General features: G+C 48.4%; 1 protein-coding gene across 3 annotated transcripts in view; it reads right to left on the bottom strand.

The window, feature by feature from the left end:
• Positions 1-23938, bottom strand: part of STUM (stum, mechanosensory transduction mediator homolog) — a 47246-nt gene that overhangs the window by 4934 nt on the left and 18374 nt on the right. For 2 of the 3 annotated variants that reach the window (XM_063391141.1, XM_063391140.1), the window contains exons 2-3: positions 10321-10500; positions 829-1646 (exon numbers count right to left, since the gene is read on the bottom strand). In XM_063391141.1, the coding sequence (XP_063247211.1) occupies positions 1606-1646; positions 10321-10500 (221 nt within the window). In that variant the 3' untranslated portion in view covers positions 829-1605. Of the gene's footprint in view, positions 1-828; positions 1828-10320; positions 10501-23938 lie in introns of all 3 variants that reach the window. The other variant, XM_063391142.1, reaches the window with a different exon arrangement.

Here is a 23938-nt window from a genome sequence, read left to right as displayed (position 1 = left end):
ACTGATGCCTGCTTTCCACAGCTGTGGGCTCACAGTGCAGTGCGGGCATTGGGCAGGGAGGAAACTTTCTGGGAAGAGAGGTGTTGCATTAAATCCAGACACAGTCCAGGCATCAGGAGAACAGCAGGGGCTGTGGGGAGGCTAAGCCAGAGGTTTGTAACCAAAACACCAAAGGAGTTTCCTACCCCAGCAGCTCTCTGTGGGATCACTGACAGGTGCCCTGCCCAGCACAGGGCTCTCCTCCACCCTTGGTGGGCAGCTCAGGGGCACTTGCTGCTTTTTGACCCCCCAGCTCTCTTTACAACAGGAGGTATTTTAGCTGACAGGACCTATTCTGCATGAAAAATAAAAACCTTTGTTAAGAGCTGACCATAGTACTGGGAGAGGCTGGACACTTGTGGGGCAGTGGGATTTGCTGCCATCCTGTTCTCACCATCTGTCTCTTGGAAGGAGCAATGGGCTGGGAGTGGGTCTCAGCTCTGCCACGCTTGGGTGGCTCCCAGTTTTGGCAGCAGGTTTGTGTGAAACTCCTCTGGCTGGAAGGGCCCTCCCTGTGTGTGAGCAGCCTGGGTTTGCCCTCTTTCAGCAGGGCTCCTGCTGCCATCTTTTTGGAGAGGAAAAGCATCTGGGTGCTGACACGAAGCTGAGCTCCTCTCGCCCTGCTGGGATCAGAGGGATCACTCCACCTGCAGCCACTGCAACTCTGCCCATCGTGCTCAAGCCATGAAATCACAGCCCCACCCCGTTTGGCCATGGGCCTTCCAACCACCACAGCTCCCAAGCACTTGTCTAGCACCAGGCTGTGATCCTGGAGTTTTGGATAGTTACCTGGGGAAGCAGAGCTGGGATGCTGCTTCAGCCAGGAGCACTCGTCGTGCTCTAAGGGGATCCATTTCCAAAGCACGGAGACACTACCAGCAAGTCCCTTTCAGGGGGAGGGAAAGTCTCGTTCTTTGGCTCCCCCAGTATTGTTTTATACGAGAGGCTTTTGGCAGCACGAGGCTGTACTTGCTGCCCTAGAGGCGAGGTGCTGCAGGACACCAGTCCTGTGCTAGGAAAAGTGTCCCCTGGGCTGGTGGGAGCTCTGGTCTTTGCATGGTGGCAGCGGATGGAAGCAGACGATGGCCCCAGTCACTTCAGCAGAACAATACGATTTACAGCAAGCACGTTTCTCAGGACATCGGTGGGGACAGAGCTTCTGTGAACATCAGATATACACAGACAGCAGAGGGGGCTGGGTTGGGCCCTCCACTACTGCAAAGCAGTCACGGATGGAATCTCAGGGCGGGAAAATAGTACCACTGGTTTGGTTTTACATCCTGTACACATATCTATGAATAGCTCCTTGGCATTTGGTGTTCACAGCCAGCGTCCTTTAACAGCGAGCATAAAAAGGAGGCAAAACATCTTCAGCAACCTCCCCTGGGAGCAGAGGGAAAGCAGCATCTCCCCCTCCCTTGGTTCAGCTGCCTGCCCAGGTGCCACCTTGGCCAAGGGTGTTTCCTTGTCCTGACACCCTCATCCTCCTCGTCGGGCGCCCACCACGTGCTGGCAGGGACCAGTCCCAAGCCAAGCCGTGCTTGCCTCGTCTCCGCTGCTCAGGGATCAGTGCAGGTCTGCGCCAGCTGCTCTGCATCTCCGCTCCGCTGGACGGGCACGTGGACCGGGCAGACACAGGCAGACAAAACAAAAGGGAGAAGAAGAGAGACAAAGGGTAATGAAAAGGTCCGTGGCCCACAGCTGCCCAAGGAAATCTCTCGCCGTGTTTCTCTGACAATACTTGTCCCAGCCACTACAGCTGCTGTGGGATCCCCTGTTCCTTGTAGCCTGTGAGGAGGGAGGGGAAGGGAACATGATTAGAGTTCATTCCAAATGAGGACCCTCGGTGAGGCTCAAGCAAGCCACGAGCCTGGTTTACCAGGAGTGGCAAAAACCATGTGGGAAAAAAGAGGGGCTGCCACATTCCCTCTGGTGGCCAGGCTGCCCAGGGCAGCCACCCTGCTGTGCTTTAGCCAGCAGCTGCCTGGTGCTGCCACCTTCCTGGGCACAGCCATGGGGATGCCGGCAGCCAGCCCTGCTGCTGTGGCACCCGCCTGCCGCCAGCCTGGCACGGGCACAGCAGCTCTGCTTGAAGAGATTGTAAAGGCACAGCAGGTACCAGCGGTCACCAATTCCAGCCCAGTACCCTCAGATTTTAAAGAGCGTATTTTTCTGCACTGCAGGGGAAATGGATGCCCTTGTATCCTGCTCCAGCGACACGGATGTTCCCAAATGCTGCCCGTGCATCTGACACACATCTCTCCTTGGGATCTGCCTGTGTTTGAACCTCGTCCTCCAGAGCACTGCCAGGTAGGAGGAGGTTGGTTTCCTCTATCCATCTTCCTGTTCCCACGCTGGCTTTTGCTGACGGCACTGCCCAGCAGCAGCCAGTTTGCGCTGCAGTTTGCACAGGTGAACAAACACCTCTTGGAGGAGAAGGGGAATGCCTTGAATCACAGGCTGACATGCCAGACATAGCCCTTGGGTACCTTAAATGACATTCTCACTGCCTGGCTCTGCACTTGCTTTGCTCCAGCCCAGCAGAATTACAGGTGCTTTTGTTAGGGCACGGCAACCATCCAGTGGGCCTGGAGGAAATGATCTTTTCAGCAGCAAAACCAAGGAAACTGCCTGGATCCCTGTTCCTTCACGCCCTTTCCTCCTCCTGTGGCCAAGAGGTTTGATGCACTTCCCAACCAAGACAGCAAAGCCCTTGGGGTCCCCACTGTGTTCCAGGCACATGGATGTAGCAAGGCCTCGAGGAGCCTGTCCTGCTGCCTGTCACAGCTCCTTGGGGCCCCAGATTATTTACTGTCCTGCACACAGTTGTAGAGGGCAGGCTGCAAATCCCATGGGGGACAGCTTCATCCCTGGGGGCTAGGGCAGGGAAGGGCAATAGGAGAGCACCTGCTCCTCCTGTGCTAGTACAGGATGATGGGACAAAACCTGGAATTTTTAACGCTTTCCTAGGCAGTTACAATGTCTGTGCCAGAAGCTTTCCCCACTTTCCTTTCAAGAGAAGCTGGGCTTGTTCTTCTGACTGTATCAATGCAAAAATTCTCCTTATTAAAGAAGCAAACTCTCCTTACTTGCAGTGCCTGCCACAGTGAAGATCTTTCGACCAAAAAACTTTTTAAACCTGGAGGGTTTTTTTTCTTAGCTTAAATAACACAAGTAGCTTGTCATTTCTATATTTTGAATTTCAAATAAGTCTGAAATGTCATATCTCAGAAGAATGCTTAACTTTTCAAACACTTTTCCATTATGCTTTGTAATATTTCTTTCTAACCCTTATCTTAGGCTTTTGTAAGTCCCTTACAAAAACTGAACACAAAATACCAGCAGGTGCCAGAACCCCTATCTTTAATGGACTTTTTGCTGAACTAAGAATCGACTCCAGCAAATGAACTTTGCTGTACTTTGGAAAAAACCCACACATTCGCTCAGGTTTGGCAGCCTGGACCTCCTGCAGTTAAACAAGCACAAGGGACAGAATAATGACACTTAACTGAATTTCTGCCTATTGTGTGCAGCTGAACAGAAAGACTCTCAGCTCTTTCAAACGGCTTTTTCTAGAGGGCAAAATGATGATTTCACATGCTTTTATGTTTTAAGTGTGAGTCAGCTCTGAAAGCAAAGTGAGCTGGCTGGAAACTTGTAATTTGGGCTTGTCTACAGCATCTGTTTAATTTGTTTTGGGAGCAGAGTTAAAGAAAACCAAACATACAACCCTATGGACCAGAAAGGTGGGTCCTGCCTTAAATCTCTAGCTAAAGTAAGAGTAACTTGTGCTTTTTATTGAGATTGAGAAATCTTTTCAGGCTGGCTATTGGTGTTGAAACTGGCTGGAAGGAAGTTACAGTGGCCAAGCCTCTCTCTTTACATGACCATAAGCCAAAAAATTACCTGTCCTATGCTAAACTTATTTATTACGATACTTCAGACTTAATTTATCCGATAGTTTATATGTGAAAATAGTTATTGCATTTCTTGCATAGGAATAGCTGTTCTGTATGAAGCATTATATTAATATGCCTGCAATAAAATTGAGGTGTGATTCTGTAGAACAGACAGTTCTGGGTTCAGGATTAAGTGGGCCTGTGTACAAAATCACTGATTTAATCAAGTTTACTTGAAATTGCCCTTCTCCTCTAAACCACTGCAGTAAAATTTAGGCAAAAAGAGCCCAGTCTGTGCACAGGCTGTTCTTCTGGGACTGGGTTCAAGCAGAGGGTGGTTCAGGATGCTCTCAGTGCTGAAACAAGTTCCTGCTCTGCTCCAAGGGTGTCCTTGGGGCATCTGCAGGGCCATTTCAATGCTATGTGGAGATTTTCAGCATCCCTGGGGCTGCGCAGGACAGACACAGAGACAGTGGGACACACACATGTAAAGGCACATGGCTGGACTTGGGCTGGGAGGGGGCAGCACTGCCAAAGTGAATTCCAGATGTCCTGCCCCGAACGGCGCTTGCTGCTGTCCACGGGAAACTGGAGCGTGAGGAGGAGGAAGAACAGAACCAAACTTACCTTGTGAGACTTGGATGGTGAACAAAAGGAGGCAAAGGAACATGAAAGAAAGAGAGAGGGAGAAATGTAACTGTAGACGATATATCTGAAACACATGGAGAAGCAGAAGAGAATGAACAAACTGAGGCTGCAGAGTCAACAGAACAGCTGCTCTACCATCAGACATTCACACCAGGGCTAAACGTTTCTTAAAATCCTTGCACATGAAGTGGATCGTTTCGTCTGGGACTCTTGTTTAAAGATGATGGTAGAATCCTCATCTGCTTTTCCAGCCCCGAGCCAGACAGGCTGGATGGGCTAACACCTCTGAGCAATGCTCCCAGAAACTATTTCCTCTGTGCCACTGGCATTTCGTGGGTTTGACTGAAGGGGAGGCACTGAAGGAAGGAATCAAACAAGACATCACAGTGTAGCAAAGGGCTCATGGCATACCATTCACAGTCCCAGAGTTGGGAAAACTGCACCTGAGGAGTTTTTGGCAGCTTCCCTGCTCAGTTTGCTTGTGCCCACAGGTAACTCACAACCACAGTGTGCCTCAGCCTGTCTGGGGGCTGCAAACACTGGTGCTATTTAACATTCTTATAATGTTTTAAGAACTTGCCCCACCACTGCATCTGTTAGGAAACTGCAAAAAAGGGTATTTTAACTACTTTCCTCAGGCCTAGTTTGGGGGACAGCTCTTTTTAGATTTTTTTTTTTTTTTTTTTAACCATAATAGGTCTAAGCAGGCAATTTGTCCTTGGAATTTTCTTCATCTCATGAAGGGTCACTGGTTGGTTTGGGGCTCCTGCTCCCCTTTTCTTCCCAGAACAGCTGTGTCCCCTGCCCTGGCAGGGGCCCTGCAGAGCAGAGAGCTCAGTGATGCTTTCCCTGGGAGCATACAGTGACTGTGCAATCATCTGCTGCTGCTCCTGGCAGGCTCTGAACAGAGCGAGTGGCAAAGGAAGGACAAGGATGGCATGATTACAGGTGAGTTCTCACTGCTGGCTGTCAATCAGCGCCGAGAGTCAGCCAAAGTCTCCACCCAGTGAACCCCAGAGCGACGGTGCAGCCAAGCACACTCTGAGGCCGACAGCTGAGGGAGGGCTTCCTCAGAAACCAGCCCTGAGCTCTTGGCTGCATTCAGCAGAGGGAAAACAATGCCTGGGCAAACAGTCCCTGACCTGTGCCAGGTCAAGGTGACATTACTACATTGTTTCTCTGGTGCTTCTGTCAAGAAATGGCACAGGACCCTTTATACTGGGCTCTGAGCAGGCAGGGCCTTCCTGGAAAGGCCATTCCATACAGCGAGGTTAATGCAGGTGTGGGCTCAGAACACGGTGTGCCTGTAGCTGAGGCAGCTCTGCCTGGAAAGGAGGCTTGTTTTCCAGTTGGCTTTGGCCAGTGAATCAGCTCTGGATGGCCTCAGCTCTGTGCATCGTCCCCGCAGGGCTGGCGAGGGGTTTGAGGAGGGCACACCGCAGCAGCGCTGCTCAGACATGCTTTGGCAGAAGAATTAAATCCTCCCTTGTTATTCTGCCTTTGCCTTCAGACAGCAGGTACAGCAGAGGACAGTTCCCAAAGTCCTGTGGCTACTCAAAGAAGATATCTCTGGTGTCCAGTGGGACCAGCTGGAAGTTTGTTTAAATTAGCAGGGAAAATGCCCTGTGCTGTGGTGCTGCCCAAGGGAATTCAGTGTGACAGCAAAACTGCATTCCATTTATCTTCCTTCTGGGATATTGTCCTGCTAAAGGGTACTCTAGAGGAGATGAGGGTTGGACAGAACCCCCAGGTCAGTCAGTCTCATGTTGTGTCCTACCTTGTCCCTGAGAAATGTGGGTCTACCTACTCTTGGAGTCTTCCAGGGACAGAGAGAGCAGATCCTGCCATGCCACCTCTGCAGCACTTCGACCTTACTGGAGGAAAAATGTCTTCTAATTTCCACGCAGGTCCTTCCTGGTGTTGTTTAAGTCTGTCTTAGGCTGAACTGCTGCCCTCTCACATTTATCAGCCTGCTGAACACCTTCATCATCAACACGCCTGCTGTCTTATGGTTCTCTGGACTCTCTCCAGGTTTTCCACTTGAAGTACAGCCTCCAAAGTTGGCCACAAGCCTCACCACAGCTTTATGCATGCAGAGAAAGGTGACGGGATCAGCAAAAGCCCTACAAGCTCTGCTCCCACCTGCCTGTGTGGTGTTTGTTCCCTCTGCAGCAATGTTCCCCCTGTGCCGCTTGTGACTCACTGCAGCCGCCACGTCCTTCCCTGAAAAACAAGTTGTTCCCTAGTGTGTATTTCTGCAGTCGATTAATCCTTCTCTAGAGTCTTGGGCTTGTCCCTACTGAGTAGCACTGACTGCTTCCAGGCCTTTTTTTCGGCTGGCATAGATCTGGGCACTGCCCTCACTGTACCCACTGTCCTCGTGGCCAGTGCTGCTGTGTGGCTGGGGAGCCTCTTCTCCTGTCCATCCTCAAGACACAAATGAAAATACTGAGCAGAGCTGGATTCAGGAGGGATCCTTCAACACGCCTCTCTTTATCTCTTCCCAGGTCAGGAAAATCCATTTAGAGGGAAGTTCTCAAGAGCAATTTCACGCAGGCCACGTCCCCCTGGCTTGCTGGTAGGAACGCTGTGTGAGGTGGGGTCAGCATCTGAAGGTCAGGAGGGATGGCTGGCTGCTGCCAGCTCACACGAAATTAATTCCTCTGCCATCCAAGGGAATCAAGCCAGTCTGACACAGCTTGCTCTGGACAGACCCACGGTGACTTTGTGGGGGTGCTTTTTATTTTCTAAATGCATGTGAGTCACTTACTTGATTACTGCTTCCAGGAACTGAAGTATACCTGATTGGCCTCTAATTCTTCTCCTTTTTCCCTCATTGAGGGCAGTATGCCATTATCTTCAGACCAGATTCCTCCTTTCCTTGCCTGGGAAATAGCACTAGGAGATGAAAAGCTGCAAGGAGCCTCCTGTTCAAAAGGCATGTGGATGTGGCACTTGGGACATGGTTCAGTGGGGGACACAATGGTGATGGCTTAAGACTTGGACTCAATGATTTTGGAGGGTTTTCCCAACCTCAGTGATTTTATGATTCTGTGGTTCTAACTCCCTCCCAACTCTCGACCAGATAACAGAGGCAGGCCCAGATCCAGGCAGCAAGGTGATTATCCCTTAGGGAAAGCCTAAGCAGAGTTCCTGACCCTCAGCTGCTCCCCACCCTCCTCCTCATGGCCAGCCCTCACCAGCTTAGACAGGACCTGCTGTGTCCTGCCTCCAGCTCATCCAAATAGCCTGGCACCCTCACAGGGACACATGGGATTGACCATTTCAAGGCAAGGGCACTAGAGATGGGCAGTAGTTTCACACTTTTTTAACCATTTCCCCTCTGCTCACAGATTCAAGTTGCAGTGGTGTACGGTTTCTGTCCAGTGCATCCAATGGTTTGCAGGCAAACAAAATCCAGCCAAAGCAAACTGGCAATGTTACTGAATGAAATGCCTTATTTCTTGCATTTGAAACATGGTTTCCTTCTTAAGTTATTATTCTTTTTTTAAAATATAATAAGAAGAATCAACCACTTTGGGCTGTTTGTTCCAGGTAAGAGCAACAAAACACTTTGTTCTTTGTTTGACTAAGTCCTATTCCCTTTCCCTTTCCCTTTCCCTTTCCCTTTCCCTTTCCCTTTCCCTTTCCCTTTCCCTTTCCCTTTCCCTTTCCCTTTCCCTTTCCCTTTCCCTCTCCCTTTCCCTTTCCCTTTCCCTCTCCCTTTCCCTTTCCCTTTCCCTCTCCATCAACCAAGAGCTGCTGCATTTAGCCACTACTTTCTCTGCATGGCAAATAAATTTAAAAGCAGCTATTTCATGAGATGGCAAGAAACTGCTAAGGACTGCAGCTTGTCAGATGCTGCTGGTGAAAAATAAGACATGTTGACTCCTCTTGCCATTCTCTGTTACCACCAGAGGGATGAAATACTGCTGCTGTGCTTGGGGACCTCTTGGCCTGAGCATTGCCACCACATGCTGCTCATCCATCCTCTGCCTCACAGACTGGGGGAATCCAGCCAGATGTGGGAAAGACTGCTCAGGAGATACTTCCAAGCTGGATGGTTTTCCCCAACAGTGAAACTGGAGAAGACCCTCCTGGTAAGACCCTCCTAAGCACCAACCCCTCTAGCTGGAGAGCAGGGCTTTGGAGCAAAGCAAGTCACAGTTTCAGAGGTGGTTCTTGATGGGGACAGATGCTTTCCTGGCTCTCCCCACACCTGCAGAGTGGGGTCCTGCCAGACAGCAACCTGCACACTGGGGCTGCCCCACAGAGGAAGAGCAGCAGAGTTTATGGTTGTGAACATGCACTTATGGCATTACACACAAATCTGGCAGATTCTTAAAGACACACCACACATGTACACCAATTCACAATTTAGCCTTAGAAATAACCTGCTCTGCAGGTACATCTGGAAGGAAATGTGGTAGGTGGTTTGCAGGGTACAGCAAAGAGCAGCACTGCCTTCATCCTGAGGAAAGCTTTTGCTTCGCACATATTCAGGTCTTTAATATCCATTGTTTGCTCTGCATGGGGACTGCCTTAACTGAAGCTGGCTCAGGAATTAGCAGGTGGTTTGGTGAGAGGGTTTAACCCCTGGGTTTGGCAGCTGAAAATGTGCACTGGTTTCCTGCCTTTTTTTTTTTTTTTTTAATCCATTTTGTCTTTAGGCAGATTCATGGTGACTTCCTGAAATCCTCTCTCCCCCTCTGCTGTGCAGCCACAGATGTCACCAGCAGAGATGACAAAGTGGAACCCCTTCAAACCAAAAGGCAAAAGCTGCTGGTAAAGATGGTCTCTGGGAGAAGGGCTTGCTTTGGGAACTGCCTGTCCAGTCAGCCTGAAATATCTCAGACCTGTCTGGTTTGAGGGCTTGCCCACTGGCCTCTGGCAGCCTCTGGAAAGGGAGTGGGGTCTTGCAGATGCCACCAGCACCCTGAGCTCTGTGTTGCTTCTGGCTTTGGAGGTGACATAAGGCTGTCACCTTGGTCCTCTGCACCAGGATACAGGAGATATGAGACTACTTTTGCACCAGTGAAAGCCTGTACCAGATGAAAGTTACAGAGCCTGTGTTCTCGACTGGTAATATCTACTAACTGGTGATTTAAAGTATGTATATTTTTAAAAGGATTCTTCTTTCCTTAGACTAATGTTTTAGTCAACTCAAAGGGTGTATAGATGTCTTTCGAGGAGCAGTTAAACACCTCTGGCTCAGCTTAAGAACTTGGTCTGAAACATGGAGAACAACCTCCAAAACAATGGATAAATGTATCCTGGGGAGGAACAGCAGGGTCCAGGAGAGTCCCCAGGGCTTTTCTGGGGACAACTGGCCCTGGGAGCAGAACAGGACTAGCAGAAAGGTCTCACTAACCACAGATTTGCAGCTGGAGTGGCAAGGGAGAAAGGGCTTTCTTGTTCAAAAGGATGTGATCAGGGCAGAAGGGGCTCCAGACAGTGGAGTTCACAGAGCTGCCCTTTCCTGCACATTTCATTTCATAAAGGGAAGTTCCTGACCCACGTGGTGGGACGGGAGACGCTCTCAGGTATGTCACAGGGCCCATTCCTGCTGCCTCCTAGCAATTTCTCTGCCTGGTGCATTTCTGACAGACTCACAGAGCCCACCCTGTGTCCCTCCTCCCTACAGTGCAGCCCAGTCGCTCGCAGAGACATTATCTGGACCCAGGAGCATTGCCATGGAGAGGAGAAGTGAGGAGGGCGAGCACGCTGTACTTACTTGCAAGAATGACCATGTCCATGCCCCAGAATATACTCATGATCCAGCCCACCATGACGATGGCTGTCAGGATCTGGATGAGGGCGGCGGCGATGTTCAGCCAGAAGACGCAGCACATGTGCCGGTCGGGGAGGTCGGTGCGCGCCCCGCAGAGCACGGTGAACGCCGACACGAACGTCCCTGGGGACACAGAGCAGCACAGCACCGCTGAGAGCCACGGCCTCTGCCACAGCACCCCCTGCACCCGCTCCCCTCCCCGCGCTGGAGCACCAGGGTGGGAAAAGCACTCCTTGGGTTTTGGCTCCCTCTCCCCAGCACCCAAGAGAAACCACTACAAGGGAGCACTGTGCACCTGTGGAAATGCCTTTGCTCTGCCTGGTGACTGAGAAACACGTACTACAGAGCAGCTCTAAAAAGGAAAACCAGACCCAGAGTTAGGGCAGGACTGGCTCTAGAAACCTCTAATGGTCTGGCAGTTGTTACTATGCACAAATACTGCTCTAGAAGGAGCAGACACACAAAAAAAGGAGTGGCACTGCATTTTTGCACAATGCTTTCCCCAGTCACAAGCTGCTACCTGAGGGCATGTTTTAACCCAGCAGAATTAGCTGAACTTCTTAAAGTGCTGGAGCCAGAGGACTTGGTGTGGCAGCCCTTGGCTCTGCTTGAGACCAACTTACATATCTTGCAACCACACTTCAGACTTCCTAAAATGTTTCAGATTAAGAATCTTGTTGATGTATCAAAGCTCAAGCTGGGGAAAAAACCCAAAAACCTGCATCTCAGCAACCTTACACAAAAATTCTTCCTAAATTTATGCTCTTGGACAAGGCAGATTTTTTACTTTTAGCTGGTGCTCATGGCTGGCTGAAACTCACAGCTCAGGGAAGCCTTGTCTGTCCCACAACCAATATGAAGAAATACACTCTATGGGTAAGGAGCAGAAGAAGCAGTTCCTGGCTCCTATAAAATAGGAGCTGTTGGCCATGAGGCTCAGGCACCTTATCCAAGTATGGATTTCAACACCTCTTAGCATTATGAATCGTCTTTGGGTTTTTCTAAAACAAATGCAGCATTGCTAAGGTAAGTACCAAGGTGCAAGGTTGATTGTATTGGATAACACAGTTCTGTGAAACGCCTTCTTTCATCAACATCTTGATTTAAAATGATAGTTTCTACAAAAACTAACTTTTTTCCCTTTAAAGGATGGAAGCCTGCAAATGGCCTGTAAGATGTGAATGAATGTGAACATCTTCAGTGCACATGAGTGCCTTGTTGAACTCAGGGGAAGGTGGGAGTCCCTTGGTTTGACTGAAGACAAGGACAAAACACTCGGTTTACACCCTTGTAGTAAATCTTATCAGACCAAGAGGGCAGAACCACTGGTTAGAAGCAAAATTTTGTCCTGCACTGCTGGGGTGATGGAAAAGAGACCCTCTTTCTTTGCTGCCTCTTCCTCGGTGGGTCACAAGGAAAGCAGGCAGCTGAGATGCCAAAATGCTGGGGAAGGCTGGCTACAGCCTATTTTTAATCCTGCCAGCTTCTGCAAGTTCCAGTTCCAATGTCTTCCTAACACTCCACCAGCTTCTAAAACCCTACTTCTCTTCCTGCTGCTGGCTGGATCCAATTTTTTATTCCCACCCCCTCCCTGTGGTGCCTGCCAGAGCTGGGCACAGAGCAGGCACGGAGAGAGTGAGTGTTGCTGGGGCAGGGGGCAGACAGCCCTTCAGCAGAGCATCCCTGGCAGGAACAGGATTCTCTTCTGCATGAGAACCCCTGGGCTTCCTTCTCTGGCTTTCACAGGCAGAGTTTCACCCCTTATCCACAAAAAAAACCAAAACAAAAAACAAAAAAACAACTGTTTGCAGAGAGGAAAGGGAAAGTCATTATAATCCCAAAGGATGTTGTGTAAATCTCCCCACAGCTGTCTTTTGCTCCGTGGCATTGTCTTGCACATCTCTTGTATCCTCAGTGTGGGATTATGTGACATCTCTGCCCTGCTTCACCAACCTTTTTTTTTCCTTTATAGTTTTTTTCAAAGCAGAAGGAAGCCTGGAATATTTTCCTCTGGCTTCCTGAAAGTGTTGTCTTAAAAGTTACACCACAGCACTCTTCAAGATTAAATATGGATTGAGGCAAGATCAGAGACTGGGTGTTTATGTTTTCCCATCATGATGCAAAATCTTGCCAAATGGAAATGCCTGTCTCTTTTTAAAATGAAAATCTTCCCCTCTTGCCTTATCTTTAACTCTTCCAAGATGTGTTACAAAGAAAGGTCATAAATGAGCAATAATTCTTAAACTACAGCTTCAAATCCTTCCAGTGAAGCTTTTAAGATATTTACATCATTAGAGCAAGGTGCTGAATTAGTCAATTAATGCCCTAAATACCCCAGTGACTAAGCTAAAGTCTAGTCCCATTCAGAAAAGAATAAAGCTAACAAAGCATTTAAGTGTCCTCCTCTGGACTGGGAATAGGTACAGAAACCGGGATTAAAATCTCATGAACATTGGCTTCTGATTCCCCTTCAGGCCAATGCCTACTCACAGGAGCTAATCCATTTTTCCAGTGTCAGTGCATTTTCTTTATTACTTGTGATTAGCCAATCTTTGGGAGCTTGCTGGCATTTTAAAGGACTTTACCCATGCCAGCAGGCATAGGGTGGAAGCATTTTTCCTCTGCTCCACATGTGCTTGAGAACATGGAGCAGGAGTGAGTCTTACATGCTTTTGCCAAAGGAGATGTTTTTCCCTCAGGAAGCCATCGTGGTTACACACTACCAAATATGGAATTATTTGCATCTGGAAATGGAGAGGTGGAGAGGAGGAGGAGGAGAAGGAAGGCAAGCAGGCTGTATCTGCTGATACCACCTGGCTGCCTCAGAGCTGGGGCACTGAACCATTTCCCCTCCTGACCAGGCATTCAGCCACTTGAATCCCTACAGCCTGGAAATCCTAAACCTGGAATGCCAGCTGCTGGGGTGATGTTGGCCAAACAAATTAGCAGTCCAAAAAGGTCTTGGGTTGTGAATGCAGGCAGCAAACACAAACCAGTAACTCCACAAGCAGATATGCACTGAATGCCCAGACAGTTATGCCATATAAGTAAATTATAGTAAGCATTTCTTCTGTCTTTCCAATGGAAAACACCCAAACTGCAATGAAATCTGGGGTTATTCTAAATCATGAATTAAAACAGCCTCTTTGGAGACACAGGGGAGGTGATGAAGATGTCCTGTCCTGTTTTAATGAGTCTGTTTGTTCAGCCCCTTGCAATCACCTGGCTGAACTGTGCAGCCCCTGCTGCACCCAAAGGCAGCAAGTCCCAGGGACAGGGCAGAGGGATGGGTGGGAGCTGAGGATTGCTCCTTCTGGAGCAGCTGGGAGGCAGAGGGGGAGGCACCGTGTGCAGCGAGGCTGTGAGGGGGTGACACCGATCTTGCTCTTCAGACTCGTCTCACTCGGGGCAGTGTCAGCCAGCTGGGGCACCCACATGGTGCTGGGATAGACAAAGAGCCCCTGGGAGCCTCTGCTTGCTTTGGCTGTCAGCACAGTTGGGGTATTTTTAGATTACACCAGTAAATATAGAAGCATGCTTGTTTCTAGCAGTTTAACCCATTGAACACGAAGGGGAGGTGTTGTCTGCAGAACAACACCACTAAATGAAGGGGCAAAGGAGGGGTTTTGCCCTTTCTCTCCTCTCTGGTCATGGTCATGCAGGATAAAGTCCCCTCTCTGGCACCTGCTGGTACCTTGGCAGCCATGGCCTTCCCAAGAGCATCACCTGCTGGCTCCTGGCCTCACAGAGCACAGCAAAATGGTATGAGAGGAATAGTTTGGGTTTTTTCTTTTAGAGCAAAACCTCACACTCTGGAGAGGGCTCCCCTGGTTTCCTGTTGTTTGAGTCACTCATCCAGGGTGGAGAAAGGCATGAGGTCAGGACCATGGCCTGCCCTGAACAGTCTCCTCTGTGTTATCTGAGGGCAGAAGGGAACGTGTTATGGAATACCTTAAGCTGTAGGAGAGAAGTTTCTCCTCTCCTGTTTTTACAAGAAAGCCTATCCTGGGCACTGCTGCAAGAGCTTTAGTCAGCCACAGAGCTGGGCACGTTTCACGTGGAGGACCAGCTGTGATTGCACCTTCCCAGGAACATCAGAAGTGGGAGCCTGGCTGGAGCTGAGGGAGATGGGACCCTGATGACGGCAGTGTGAGTGCCAGTAACCTGAGCATGCAGACAGTTTGGTGGGCTTCCCACTGACTGCCAGGTATCCAAGACTTCCCAGAGAAAGCATCTCTGCTGCAAGGAAATCACATCTGATGAGCTGCTACAGGTGGAAGAACAGCAGAAACCCAAATTACTGTAATCAGGGGCTGCATGTGGAGATGATGATGGTGATCCTATGACGATGATTCCCTAGAAAAGCCTGAGAGCCAGGGAGGGGGTGAGGGGTATTTCTTCCTCTTCCTGAAAGCCTGGAGATCATTTAAGACATTCCCCTGTAGTGCTGGGAGTAAATAAGGCAATATTATGGTGCCTCCTTTCCTGCTCCCAGAGAGGAAAAACTGGGCCATGTCACGACTCAGGAGCTGGAGCAAAGCTGCAGGAAGCACACAGCTGGAGGCAAGTACAGGCAAAGATGGGAACAAAATCGGAGATATCTGTGGGAGCAGAGCTGTTGGATCATCATGGAGAGATGTAATTAGCAAGTGTGTGTTTTATGGGGATGAGCTGTACCTGTGTATTGTGTCAGGGGAGCGCTGTGTGGGGATGTGTCTGGTGCCTGTCTTTGAATTTTCTTAAGCAAAATGATTATTAGCTGTCATTAAACAGTGCTGGCAGGTATGTGAGGCAGATGTTGTGGATGTGCTGAAAATTCATGAGATGTGCTGGCTCTTGCTTGTGTGAGTCAGAAAAAGCTGTGCAAGCATAGTTACAAGGATTGCACTCCTTGCCTCGGTATAACAGTGACCATGGTATCTATTGGTCAAGACATCCTTGGCTCCCCAGTGTCATGAACTTGTTTTTACACTCTAGTTAGAGCTGTAAAGAGTTGTTTCAGGCATGAAGGCCTCTCATCCTTGGCATCAATCCAATGCCAGCTGTAGTCCTTTGGGTTATGATGAGGGAAACCACTAAACCTTGCCTAGAGGAAGGGGTAAGGCACTATCTGCTGATGCTTAGCACCATTTCCCTCTCTGCTTTGGTGGGTAGAGCTGGGCTGTGGAAAGCCCACTATTAATAAGGTGATAAAATGGAGTTGCAAAACATTAATGGCCAGGATGATGATCTGCTGAAGTTTCTTAAAGCAGACAATTGTTTGTGTCATTGCTTGAAGAAACAGATGCAAAGTAAAATGCCCTGGGAGCGTTCTGGCCAGCGTGAATCCTCACCAGTGTCCCCAGTCTCCGCCTGGCTGGATCTCACTGGGGCTCGGGCTGCATGAGAGAGAATCTGCCAGCACAGGTGTGTCACCTAAACACCTGAGATAAGAGTGCTTTCTCTCCAAGCTTATTGCAGCGCTCTGAACAGAAAGGGCTGGCTCAGGAAAACATTTGAGGTACATCTGTAGTAGTTGCAGCTTGTGAGCGCAGGGCCCTTGTCAGGGTCTCCACTGTGCCTCCTCTTCCCATGGCTCCCCCAGAGAGCTGTGATTGCAGGCAGGGGGCAGTCAGTGAACCTCTTTGTTGGCAGCAAAAGTAGAAGTGTGCAGGCTGCAGGGTGTCCTCTTGAGGGCTCTGACCTTCACTGAGTACCTGGCTCTGCGGCCAGCTGTGCTCCCCTGCCAGGGGGCAAATTCCTACCCAGTTTCCTCAAAGGCACTCCAGGCAAGCTATGGAAGACACCAAGCTACCTGCCATTCATAGAAATAGGTTAAAACCAGTCCACAGGGTTAGACTGCACTCCTGGAGCACAGCATCCAGCTGGACAGTCGGTGGCCTTCTCCCATGGAGCAGTTTGGGAGTGCTGAGGAACCTGTGGTGCTGCTCCTCAGGGCTGGGCCAGAGTCTAGGGCAGGGTATGGAGGCTGTCACTGACACTGCAAGTCCTCACAGGTTTTTGGCTGCTGGACTCGTCTCTCTTGGCAAGTAGATGGTTGGACTTGATGACCTGAAAGGTCTTTTCCAACCTCAACCATTCTGTGATACTATGAAATATGAAGAACGTAGAGGTGGCAAGACTGCAACGCAGTGCTGCAGCGCCAGCAAGGCTCAGGTGTCCCTCACATGCAACCTGTCAGGGGCATCCCCTGCACCCTTCCACTTGCAGTCCCTGTCAGCCACAGAAGTAAGTCAGGACTGAGTGGAATTACCTGTTTTGGGGTTTTTTTCCCAGAAATAAGCATGTTTTCGACTAACACCTTAAAAGCTCGCATTTTAGGATAAAGCTTCATTAAGCAGCCATGGGCAAGCTTTTTTTCCCCTTTCCAGTATCCACACAGACTGAAGCCTGCCCCTGCAAATAGAGTGCAAGGGGGCAAGAGTGGATAGGTGGTTTGAGCAGTCTGAAGGGGAAGAAGAGCAGGAGCAGTGAACAGCTTAGCAAACAGGAGGCTTACTTGGTCCCTCTCAGAATTAACAACCTGACTTGCACAGGCTCACATCTGCCAGGAGGGGACATCGATGACATCTTGGTGTCAAAGGCATCACCTGCTGATGCCGGGTCCCATGGACAGCTGTGTGGGCAGGAACAGCAGGAGCCGAAGGGTAGGAGAGGGAGAGGAGAAAGGGAAAGAGGAGAGAGTGGAGGCAGCAAACGTGACAGAACCTAGATGTTGCCATGGAGAGTAGCTCATGAATTTTTCCTCCGTGGCCTGCTATTAAAAATGTTTTGTTTAGCTTCTGCCAGCACATTGTTTTTATTTTCCCCTTCCATATCTGAAGGACATCCAGAGGGAATTCTGGCTCCCTCCATTCCCTTTGGCCTCGCTCTGGACAAAAATATACAGTCACTTGACAAGGGAGAGCTGGCACCTGCAATCCTCGTCTCCACAGGGTTTGCTCCAGCTCCCGAGCCTGCAGAAGGCAGGCTGTGTATGGGGTTAGCTCTCTGGTTCCCTACACACGTGGAAAATGACCTGCACATCCCAAAGCACTGTGTGCCCATGGCTGATCCCAGCTGTCCCAGCACCTGGCTGTGGCTCCAGCACTGAGCTCTGCATCTGTTTGTTATTAGGAGTTTGTGTCATGTGGTCAGAACACGCTTGACAGTGTTTGTGCAGCTTCTACAGAAGACAGCCCACATGCAAGCAAGACAGCAGTGCCTTTGCATCAAAAATGAGATTTTTCTTGTATTTAATGCTCTAGAAAAAGTTAACTCTTCTAAAAATGCAGAGTTTTTCAACAAAAACTTCAAAACTTGACTGCAACAAACTTTCACAGACTTCTAAGGCTAAAAATACACAGCAAAATCTTAAATTACATGGAGGGGGGGCTGCATGGAGGTGAAGTGACTTACTAAAGTTTTAATTATACATGGACCCATCAAAATTATTTTTACTCCGCAGCACTGTGATGTTTTGAACGCTTAAAAGCAGCCACCCATAAATAGTGAGATTGAAGTACAGCTTGTTCCACTGCCAGACATTCCACAATCCTTGGGTGAAGTTTTCCAGTCCAGTCCGGTGGTTTAATTCTTTTGACTCGATGCATAAAATTAAGGGTGTGCTTGAAGTATTTGAGACTGGAGAATTTCTGCTGAACAGCAAATGCAAGGCCCCACTGTATAATCCACCTCAGAATTCTGCCAGGACTTGCTGAATTATCCTTGCAAGTTGCACCTGCTTGATTCCCAGATTGGGTTTGTTTTTTTTTTCTCCTCTTGGATAAATGATGTGATCCCAGAACCACCAGTAAAATTTTGCATCATGCTTTACAATAGTCTGAGCCACAGGAGAGAACATGTAATTTCCCAGAAGTGGGGGGAAATATTGCTACATGGACACCTAGAGACGGGAAATGGGACAGCTGTAACAAATAATACCCATCACTTATAGTCAAGGAATATGAGTTGCAGGAGATGAGCTCATCAAAGTGCATCAGGAGTGGATGACAGCCCATCTGTGTGTTAGACAGGGAATGAAGGGCCAGGGAGGCTGAAGGACCTGCCACTGGTTCTGCTGCCAGCCAGGGGCACGCTGTGGAAACAACCGGGGCACTGCTGCCTCGCTCCTGCTCAGTGCTTGCTTTTTTCTCTTACTGATGGAATGGAGGGAGGATTCTAATTAATTTGTATCCTTATTAAGTGTGCCAGCATTCAGAGAAATAATGCAATTGACTTCCAATTATAACAAACATAAGGGAGAACAAAAGGCAGGACCGGTGTTTACAGCACAGGGCGCTTTGGTGAGAGTACGTCTGACCTAAGTGGACTCATTCCTGCTGCTCTGTAATTTTATCAGCAATTTAAAAGCTCTGCTTTATGGAATCAACTCTGCTGCTGGTTTCTCTCTATTGTCTCCTTCCATGCAGAACTTTCAGTATTTACATTGTCTACTATTAAACCAGGTACTTATCCACCTTGTGTTCCCTTCTCCTCCTGCCAGCTGCCAGGAGCTCCAGAGGGGATGCTCTGCCATGGCTCTGCTAGTCCCAGGCTACTCTGCACCCACCCAATGCAGGAATCTGGGACTTAAATGAGATAGGAACCAAGGAGCATCATCCACTAAACCATCTCTTATTTTTAAGACTCTGATCCTATCCACAGAAATGAATTTTCTGTTTTCTTGATGTACATCCAGAAACAAACCTCAAGCCATTCTGTTTTGGGCTGGTGATGCAGAAATAATTTAATCTGGCTTTTCACCCAAAATTGACCAACCTGGAAGCTTCAAGAGCACAATGTCTGGGGAGAGCACCTGCTCATTTCAGAGAGGCCATGAAACCTCATTCAAGAAAAGCTTTCTGGCTTTCTGATACCTCCAGTTTCTAAAGGATGCTGGAAGTAAAAGCTGTGTAACAGCAGAAGCATAATGAGGAAAAGGCTGTGGACCCTTACGAGCTTTCACACAGGCTCTTGCCAATTATACAGCAACAAACTGAAGTTTATTCTGAATTGTCTGTGTCATGGAAAGCTCTTTCTTGTCAGGCACAGAGCAGAAGGAGGGCATGCATGACCCTCCAGCTCCCACATGGATTTACACGGTGCAGCCACACCAAATGCTCACTTGCCTCCCTGTCTCTGCCCCGGCACAGGTTAATGAGGTGCCATTAGCCCATCTCAGGGAGCTCTAACAGAGCAGAGGAAAGCAGCAGGGCAAGGACAGGGGCAGGCAGGGCTCTCTCCCTGCAGCCCTGCCCGGGTGATCAGCCACAGCTCCAGGCCAGCTCTGCAGCTGCTCTGCCTCCTCTGTCTCTCTCAGCAATGCCTTGCAAGGAATTCAGCCCTTTGAAGCTCCCCAGGAGCATCTGCTCTGCCCATGGAAGGATGGATTAACTACTTGTAAGATTCACTGAGCAGCGACTCTGAGCTTGCTGCAATACCCTGGAGCCCTTCACTGTGAAGACAAATCACGTTAATTAGGGACTACCAAGACACAAGACAGAATTAATCTTATTAGAAAGTTTGATGGGGATGCAGAGCAATTAGAGGTTATTCTACTGAACAAGGCAGCTGAAATGGCAGTGTAATAAATTACATCAGCCTCCAAAATCACCTCAAAGTACAAGCTGTTTTTTAAGGACTAGAGGAATGTAAAATAAAACTGACAAGTGTTCGAAGATCTGCAGTGATAAGTATGCAGGAGACTAACAAAAACACCTTTTCATCTTTTTTTGTAATCCAGAAAACTCAGTGCACACATTTTATGAGCCAAAGTGTCTCAAGCAGAGACAAACAGGCCATAAGAGAATTGCACTCTGTGGCTAAGTGGTGTGGTGCTGTACCCAGGAGTCTGGAATATGATTTGTGAGACCAGAACTCCATCCTGGATTTACAGCTGCTTGCTAAGTAATTCTGATGCTGTAACTTCATTCTTATAATGCCAAAGTAACATTATTAAGGTGTTAATTTAGAAAGTCTGTCAGGAAATTTACTGTCTAGCCTGATGGGGCTATATCCTTGTTGTTCTGTTCAGTGCTACCATTAGTCAAATAGTGACCAGGTCTTGCTTTTAAAGGACACTTTTCATAAAACCACTGTTCTTAGATGAAAAGTAAAGCACTTTACCTACTGAAGCCATTGCTGTTTTGCTGATGTACATGGCATCCAATATATTTAGGAGATGGTGCTTTACACCCCAAGTTTGGCTTTGGTACCTTCAGGTGATTCAGACACGTCACAAACAAAAATCTCATTTCATGGTCATTTACTTGACTGAGAATATCAAGGTGTTTTATCCTGTTCAGCAAGACCTTTAGGGAACATTTTCAACAATGCATGCAGCTTTTGCATTCCTTTTAACTGGAACTTCCCACATGATCATCCCTGATGAGCAGATCCGAAGGTGATGGATTCTGCAGAGGAGCAGTGTGGGATGAGGAGGACAAGGATCCACACAGGGCTGAGCTGGAGCAGCCCCCAGCCTCCTTGGTGAGGGTGCTGTAATTCTAGAGGGGAAGCACTAGGCCAAGTGAGCCTCTACACATGACCAGTCTTGCCCCTGTGGACCAGCTCTGGAGTCTTCCACATTTTGGCGCCCCTTGGAAAGGCCCCATGCAGGCCAACAAAAGCAAATCTCTCCCAGCAGCACAGAAATGAGCTGTGGTACCTTGTGCCTGACATCACCCCAGCCCAGGCTCCAGAAATAGAGCGGGCTGGAGTGACCCCTGACTTTACAGATTCTGTGAACATGAGCACCAGCCAAGACAAATGAATCCAGCCCAGCTAGAACAGTTTTCTAAAAGGAAGATTTCTGATCAGGATGGAGAAAATGTACGTATTATGGAGGCTAGTGCATGTGTCAGCATCAGCAGGTATTCTGTGGAGCTGTGGAGGAGGACCTGAGCAACCTGCTCTACTCTAACTCACTTGGAGGAAGGACTAAGTGACCTCCAGAAGCCTTCTCCAGTCCCAGTTATTCTGTGGTATTTCAGTAACTTTACTCTGCACAAAGCTGAGCTGATCTATCTGTTTTTTTCCCAGAGCCGTGTCCTTCTGCTACCATGTGTCTGACAGCCCTTGCACACAGGCCTCTTCACCATTTCTCAATTTATTTTTGAAAAGCTGCTCTGCTTCTAAAATGTCAAGTGCAATTACTCTCCCAGCAATCAGAAAACTTGCTTGGGAGCTGCTGATCACACCAAAACAGGTGAACTTCAAGTTGCTCCCCTGAGCTGTACCCACTCCTCTCAGGCAGCCTCTGAGGGGAGATGCTTTTGCACTAAAGGGAAATACTGCTGTGTGCAGAAGTGTGGTCCTTCTTTAGAAGAAATACTTACTTGGATAAAATCATCATTTCTGCAGGGACTAGTCCTTTTCTGTCTGAGAGCAAAGCTAAAGGAAATGTCACAGCTTAGTTCCAGGTCACAAACACAGATGAGTGCTTGTGTTCAAAAGCCAGGCTATCCACAAGGAGTTGATGCTTCTTGGCCATCTGGATGTGTCCAGCAAGGCCTCAGAGCCACAGCCCTGTAAATGTGCTTGTGAGATTTTATATGTGATCTTTTCATCTGAACTCCCTCTTCCTCCTGTTCTCGTGAGTTCGCAGTTTGCAGGAAATAGCACCTGATTTACACGTATTTCTGTCCAAGGACAGATTTTCCCTTTACCAAATACTTTCCAATATCTGCCAACTAACTACTGGGCAGCACTAGATAAAAATGAATGTGTATTTTTTTTTGTAGATATCACAAAGAAGTAAGCTCCCAATATCACAAGAAAGCACATAATGATTTTGAGTAAAATACAAAAAGTAATACTTCTAGTGTACAATGACTCAAGGACCTCATTTTTCAGAGGCTAGAGGAGATTTATATGGAGTTAGGTGTACCAAGAAAAAGGGTTATACAGAGAAACTCAAAATTAATATGGTTTCATTGTGCCTTTTTTTTTTTTTTTTTTTTTTTTTTTTTTTTTTTTTTTTTTTGTTACTTCTGATGTGGAACAGGTTACAATGAATTTGGGCACAATGGTTCAACACTCCTATGCAGGACTGCTGGAAGCTCTTACCTCACTGTCAAAAGGTGCAGCTGAGATTCAGACTTTTAAATGTCCTTTTCAAAAGTCACAGTGGGGGCAACAGACCAACCATAACATCCAACACTGACATTGCAATGCAAGCCTTCACAATCTAAACAGAGATGTTGTTTCTCTGCTTCTGTACATCTCCAGTTTGGCTAACTGGAATTCACTAGGGTTAATTTTCCATTGTGTTTTCCAAGCAAGGCTGTTTTTTGGGGAGTACCAGTCCTGCAGAGGAAAGGGAATTCACATTTGCCACTTGTGTGCCAGCCAGGGCCAGGCTTCAAGTGGTAGGCAGTGTTTGCACACCACAAGACTCTCCCTGGGCCAAAGAGCTCTTTCTACAGTTCTTGACTATCCCCAAAGCTACTCCTCCCATATTTTCTTGGGAACTGTGTACTGTATCTCTCAAGAGCCTGTGGCTCCCTGGAGCAGCTCAAAAAGCTTCATAGCCTCCCACTCACCAAGGACTGCCTTTTGCACCTTGCAGGGCTCCCCCAGTTCAGGACTCTGGAGCAAGCCGCAGGGAAACCTGCAAGAAAATGCATTTCCTTGGAAAGATGGAGCGGGCATAGAAGGAAAACACTTCTTTCAAGAAGGCCAGGCACAACTGAGGGACCATCCATCTAACCTTTATTAATTCCTCTGTTGTTTTACTTTTCCATCTGCCAAAAAATAGATCTATACTGGACCCAGATTCATCCCTGACATAAATCCACTGACTGCCAGCATTAGACTGGGGATTAATTTGGCTGACCAGGTCTAACCTGATCTTGGCAGCAATTCTGAAGTGCAAACTGCAGAAAGACAGTACTTTTAAATAATAGTCACAGGTGATGGCAAACAGCATATGCCTGCTGCTTGGTATGAAGTTGATAAATTCAAACATGGCTAATGTGAATAGCATGGGTACATCCTTAAGCAGAACTGGAAATCGTAGAAAATTGATTCTATGTGCACACATGTACTTTCCTAACTTTTTAGCAAGTCTGTATGAGGACCAGGCTCTGCTCAGCAGATGGGTTTGCTCTCCTTGCTCCCCAGCTGAGCAGGCCCAGCAGGTGCCTGGTGATCATGGCAGGTTCTTTGGGCTTGCCTTGTCCCAGAAGCTGTCCAGATGGGACACTCATTATCCAGCTCCTGTGCCTCTGCAGCTTCTAATGGCCAGCTGTGGTTTCAGCTCATTATCCCACCCGGATTCACTGTATCAGCATTCACACTACAACATGAATTCAGTTTATGGGACTGCACAGCTGAAGCTGAGGGGAGATCTACACTTCACCCCACTACAGGAAAAGGTCTCTTGCAGGTCCCAGCAGAGCTGTGTCAGTCATGCAGCTTCACTTGCCGCTCCAGCTCCCCGAATCAACTTCCTTCCTCCCTCGCTTTATCTTGGAAATGTTGCAACATTACCTAAATTTCCCTTCTTTCACAAACGAGGTTTCTGTCCTCTCTGCTGAAACAGTTCTCACCAAGGCCTGCAAGGAGCCTGGATGAGTGC

The sequence above is a fragment of the Prinia subflava genome, chromosome 2 (genome assembly GCF_021018805.1).
Source record: "Prinia subflava isolate CZ2003 ecotype Zambia chromosome 2, Cam_Psub_1.2, whole genome shotgun sequence".
Classification (NCBI taxonomy): domain Eukaryota; kingdom Metazoa; phylum Chordata; class Aves; order Passeriformes; family Cisticolidae; genus Prinia; species Prinia subflava.
This window is presented reverse-complemented; position numbering and strand designations above follow the sequence as displayed.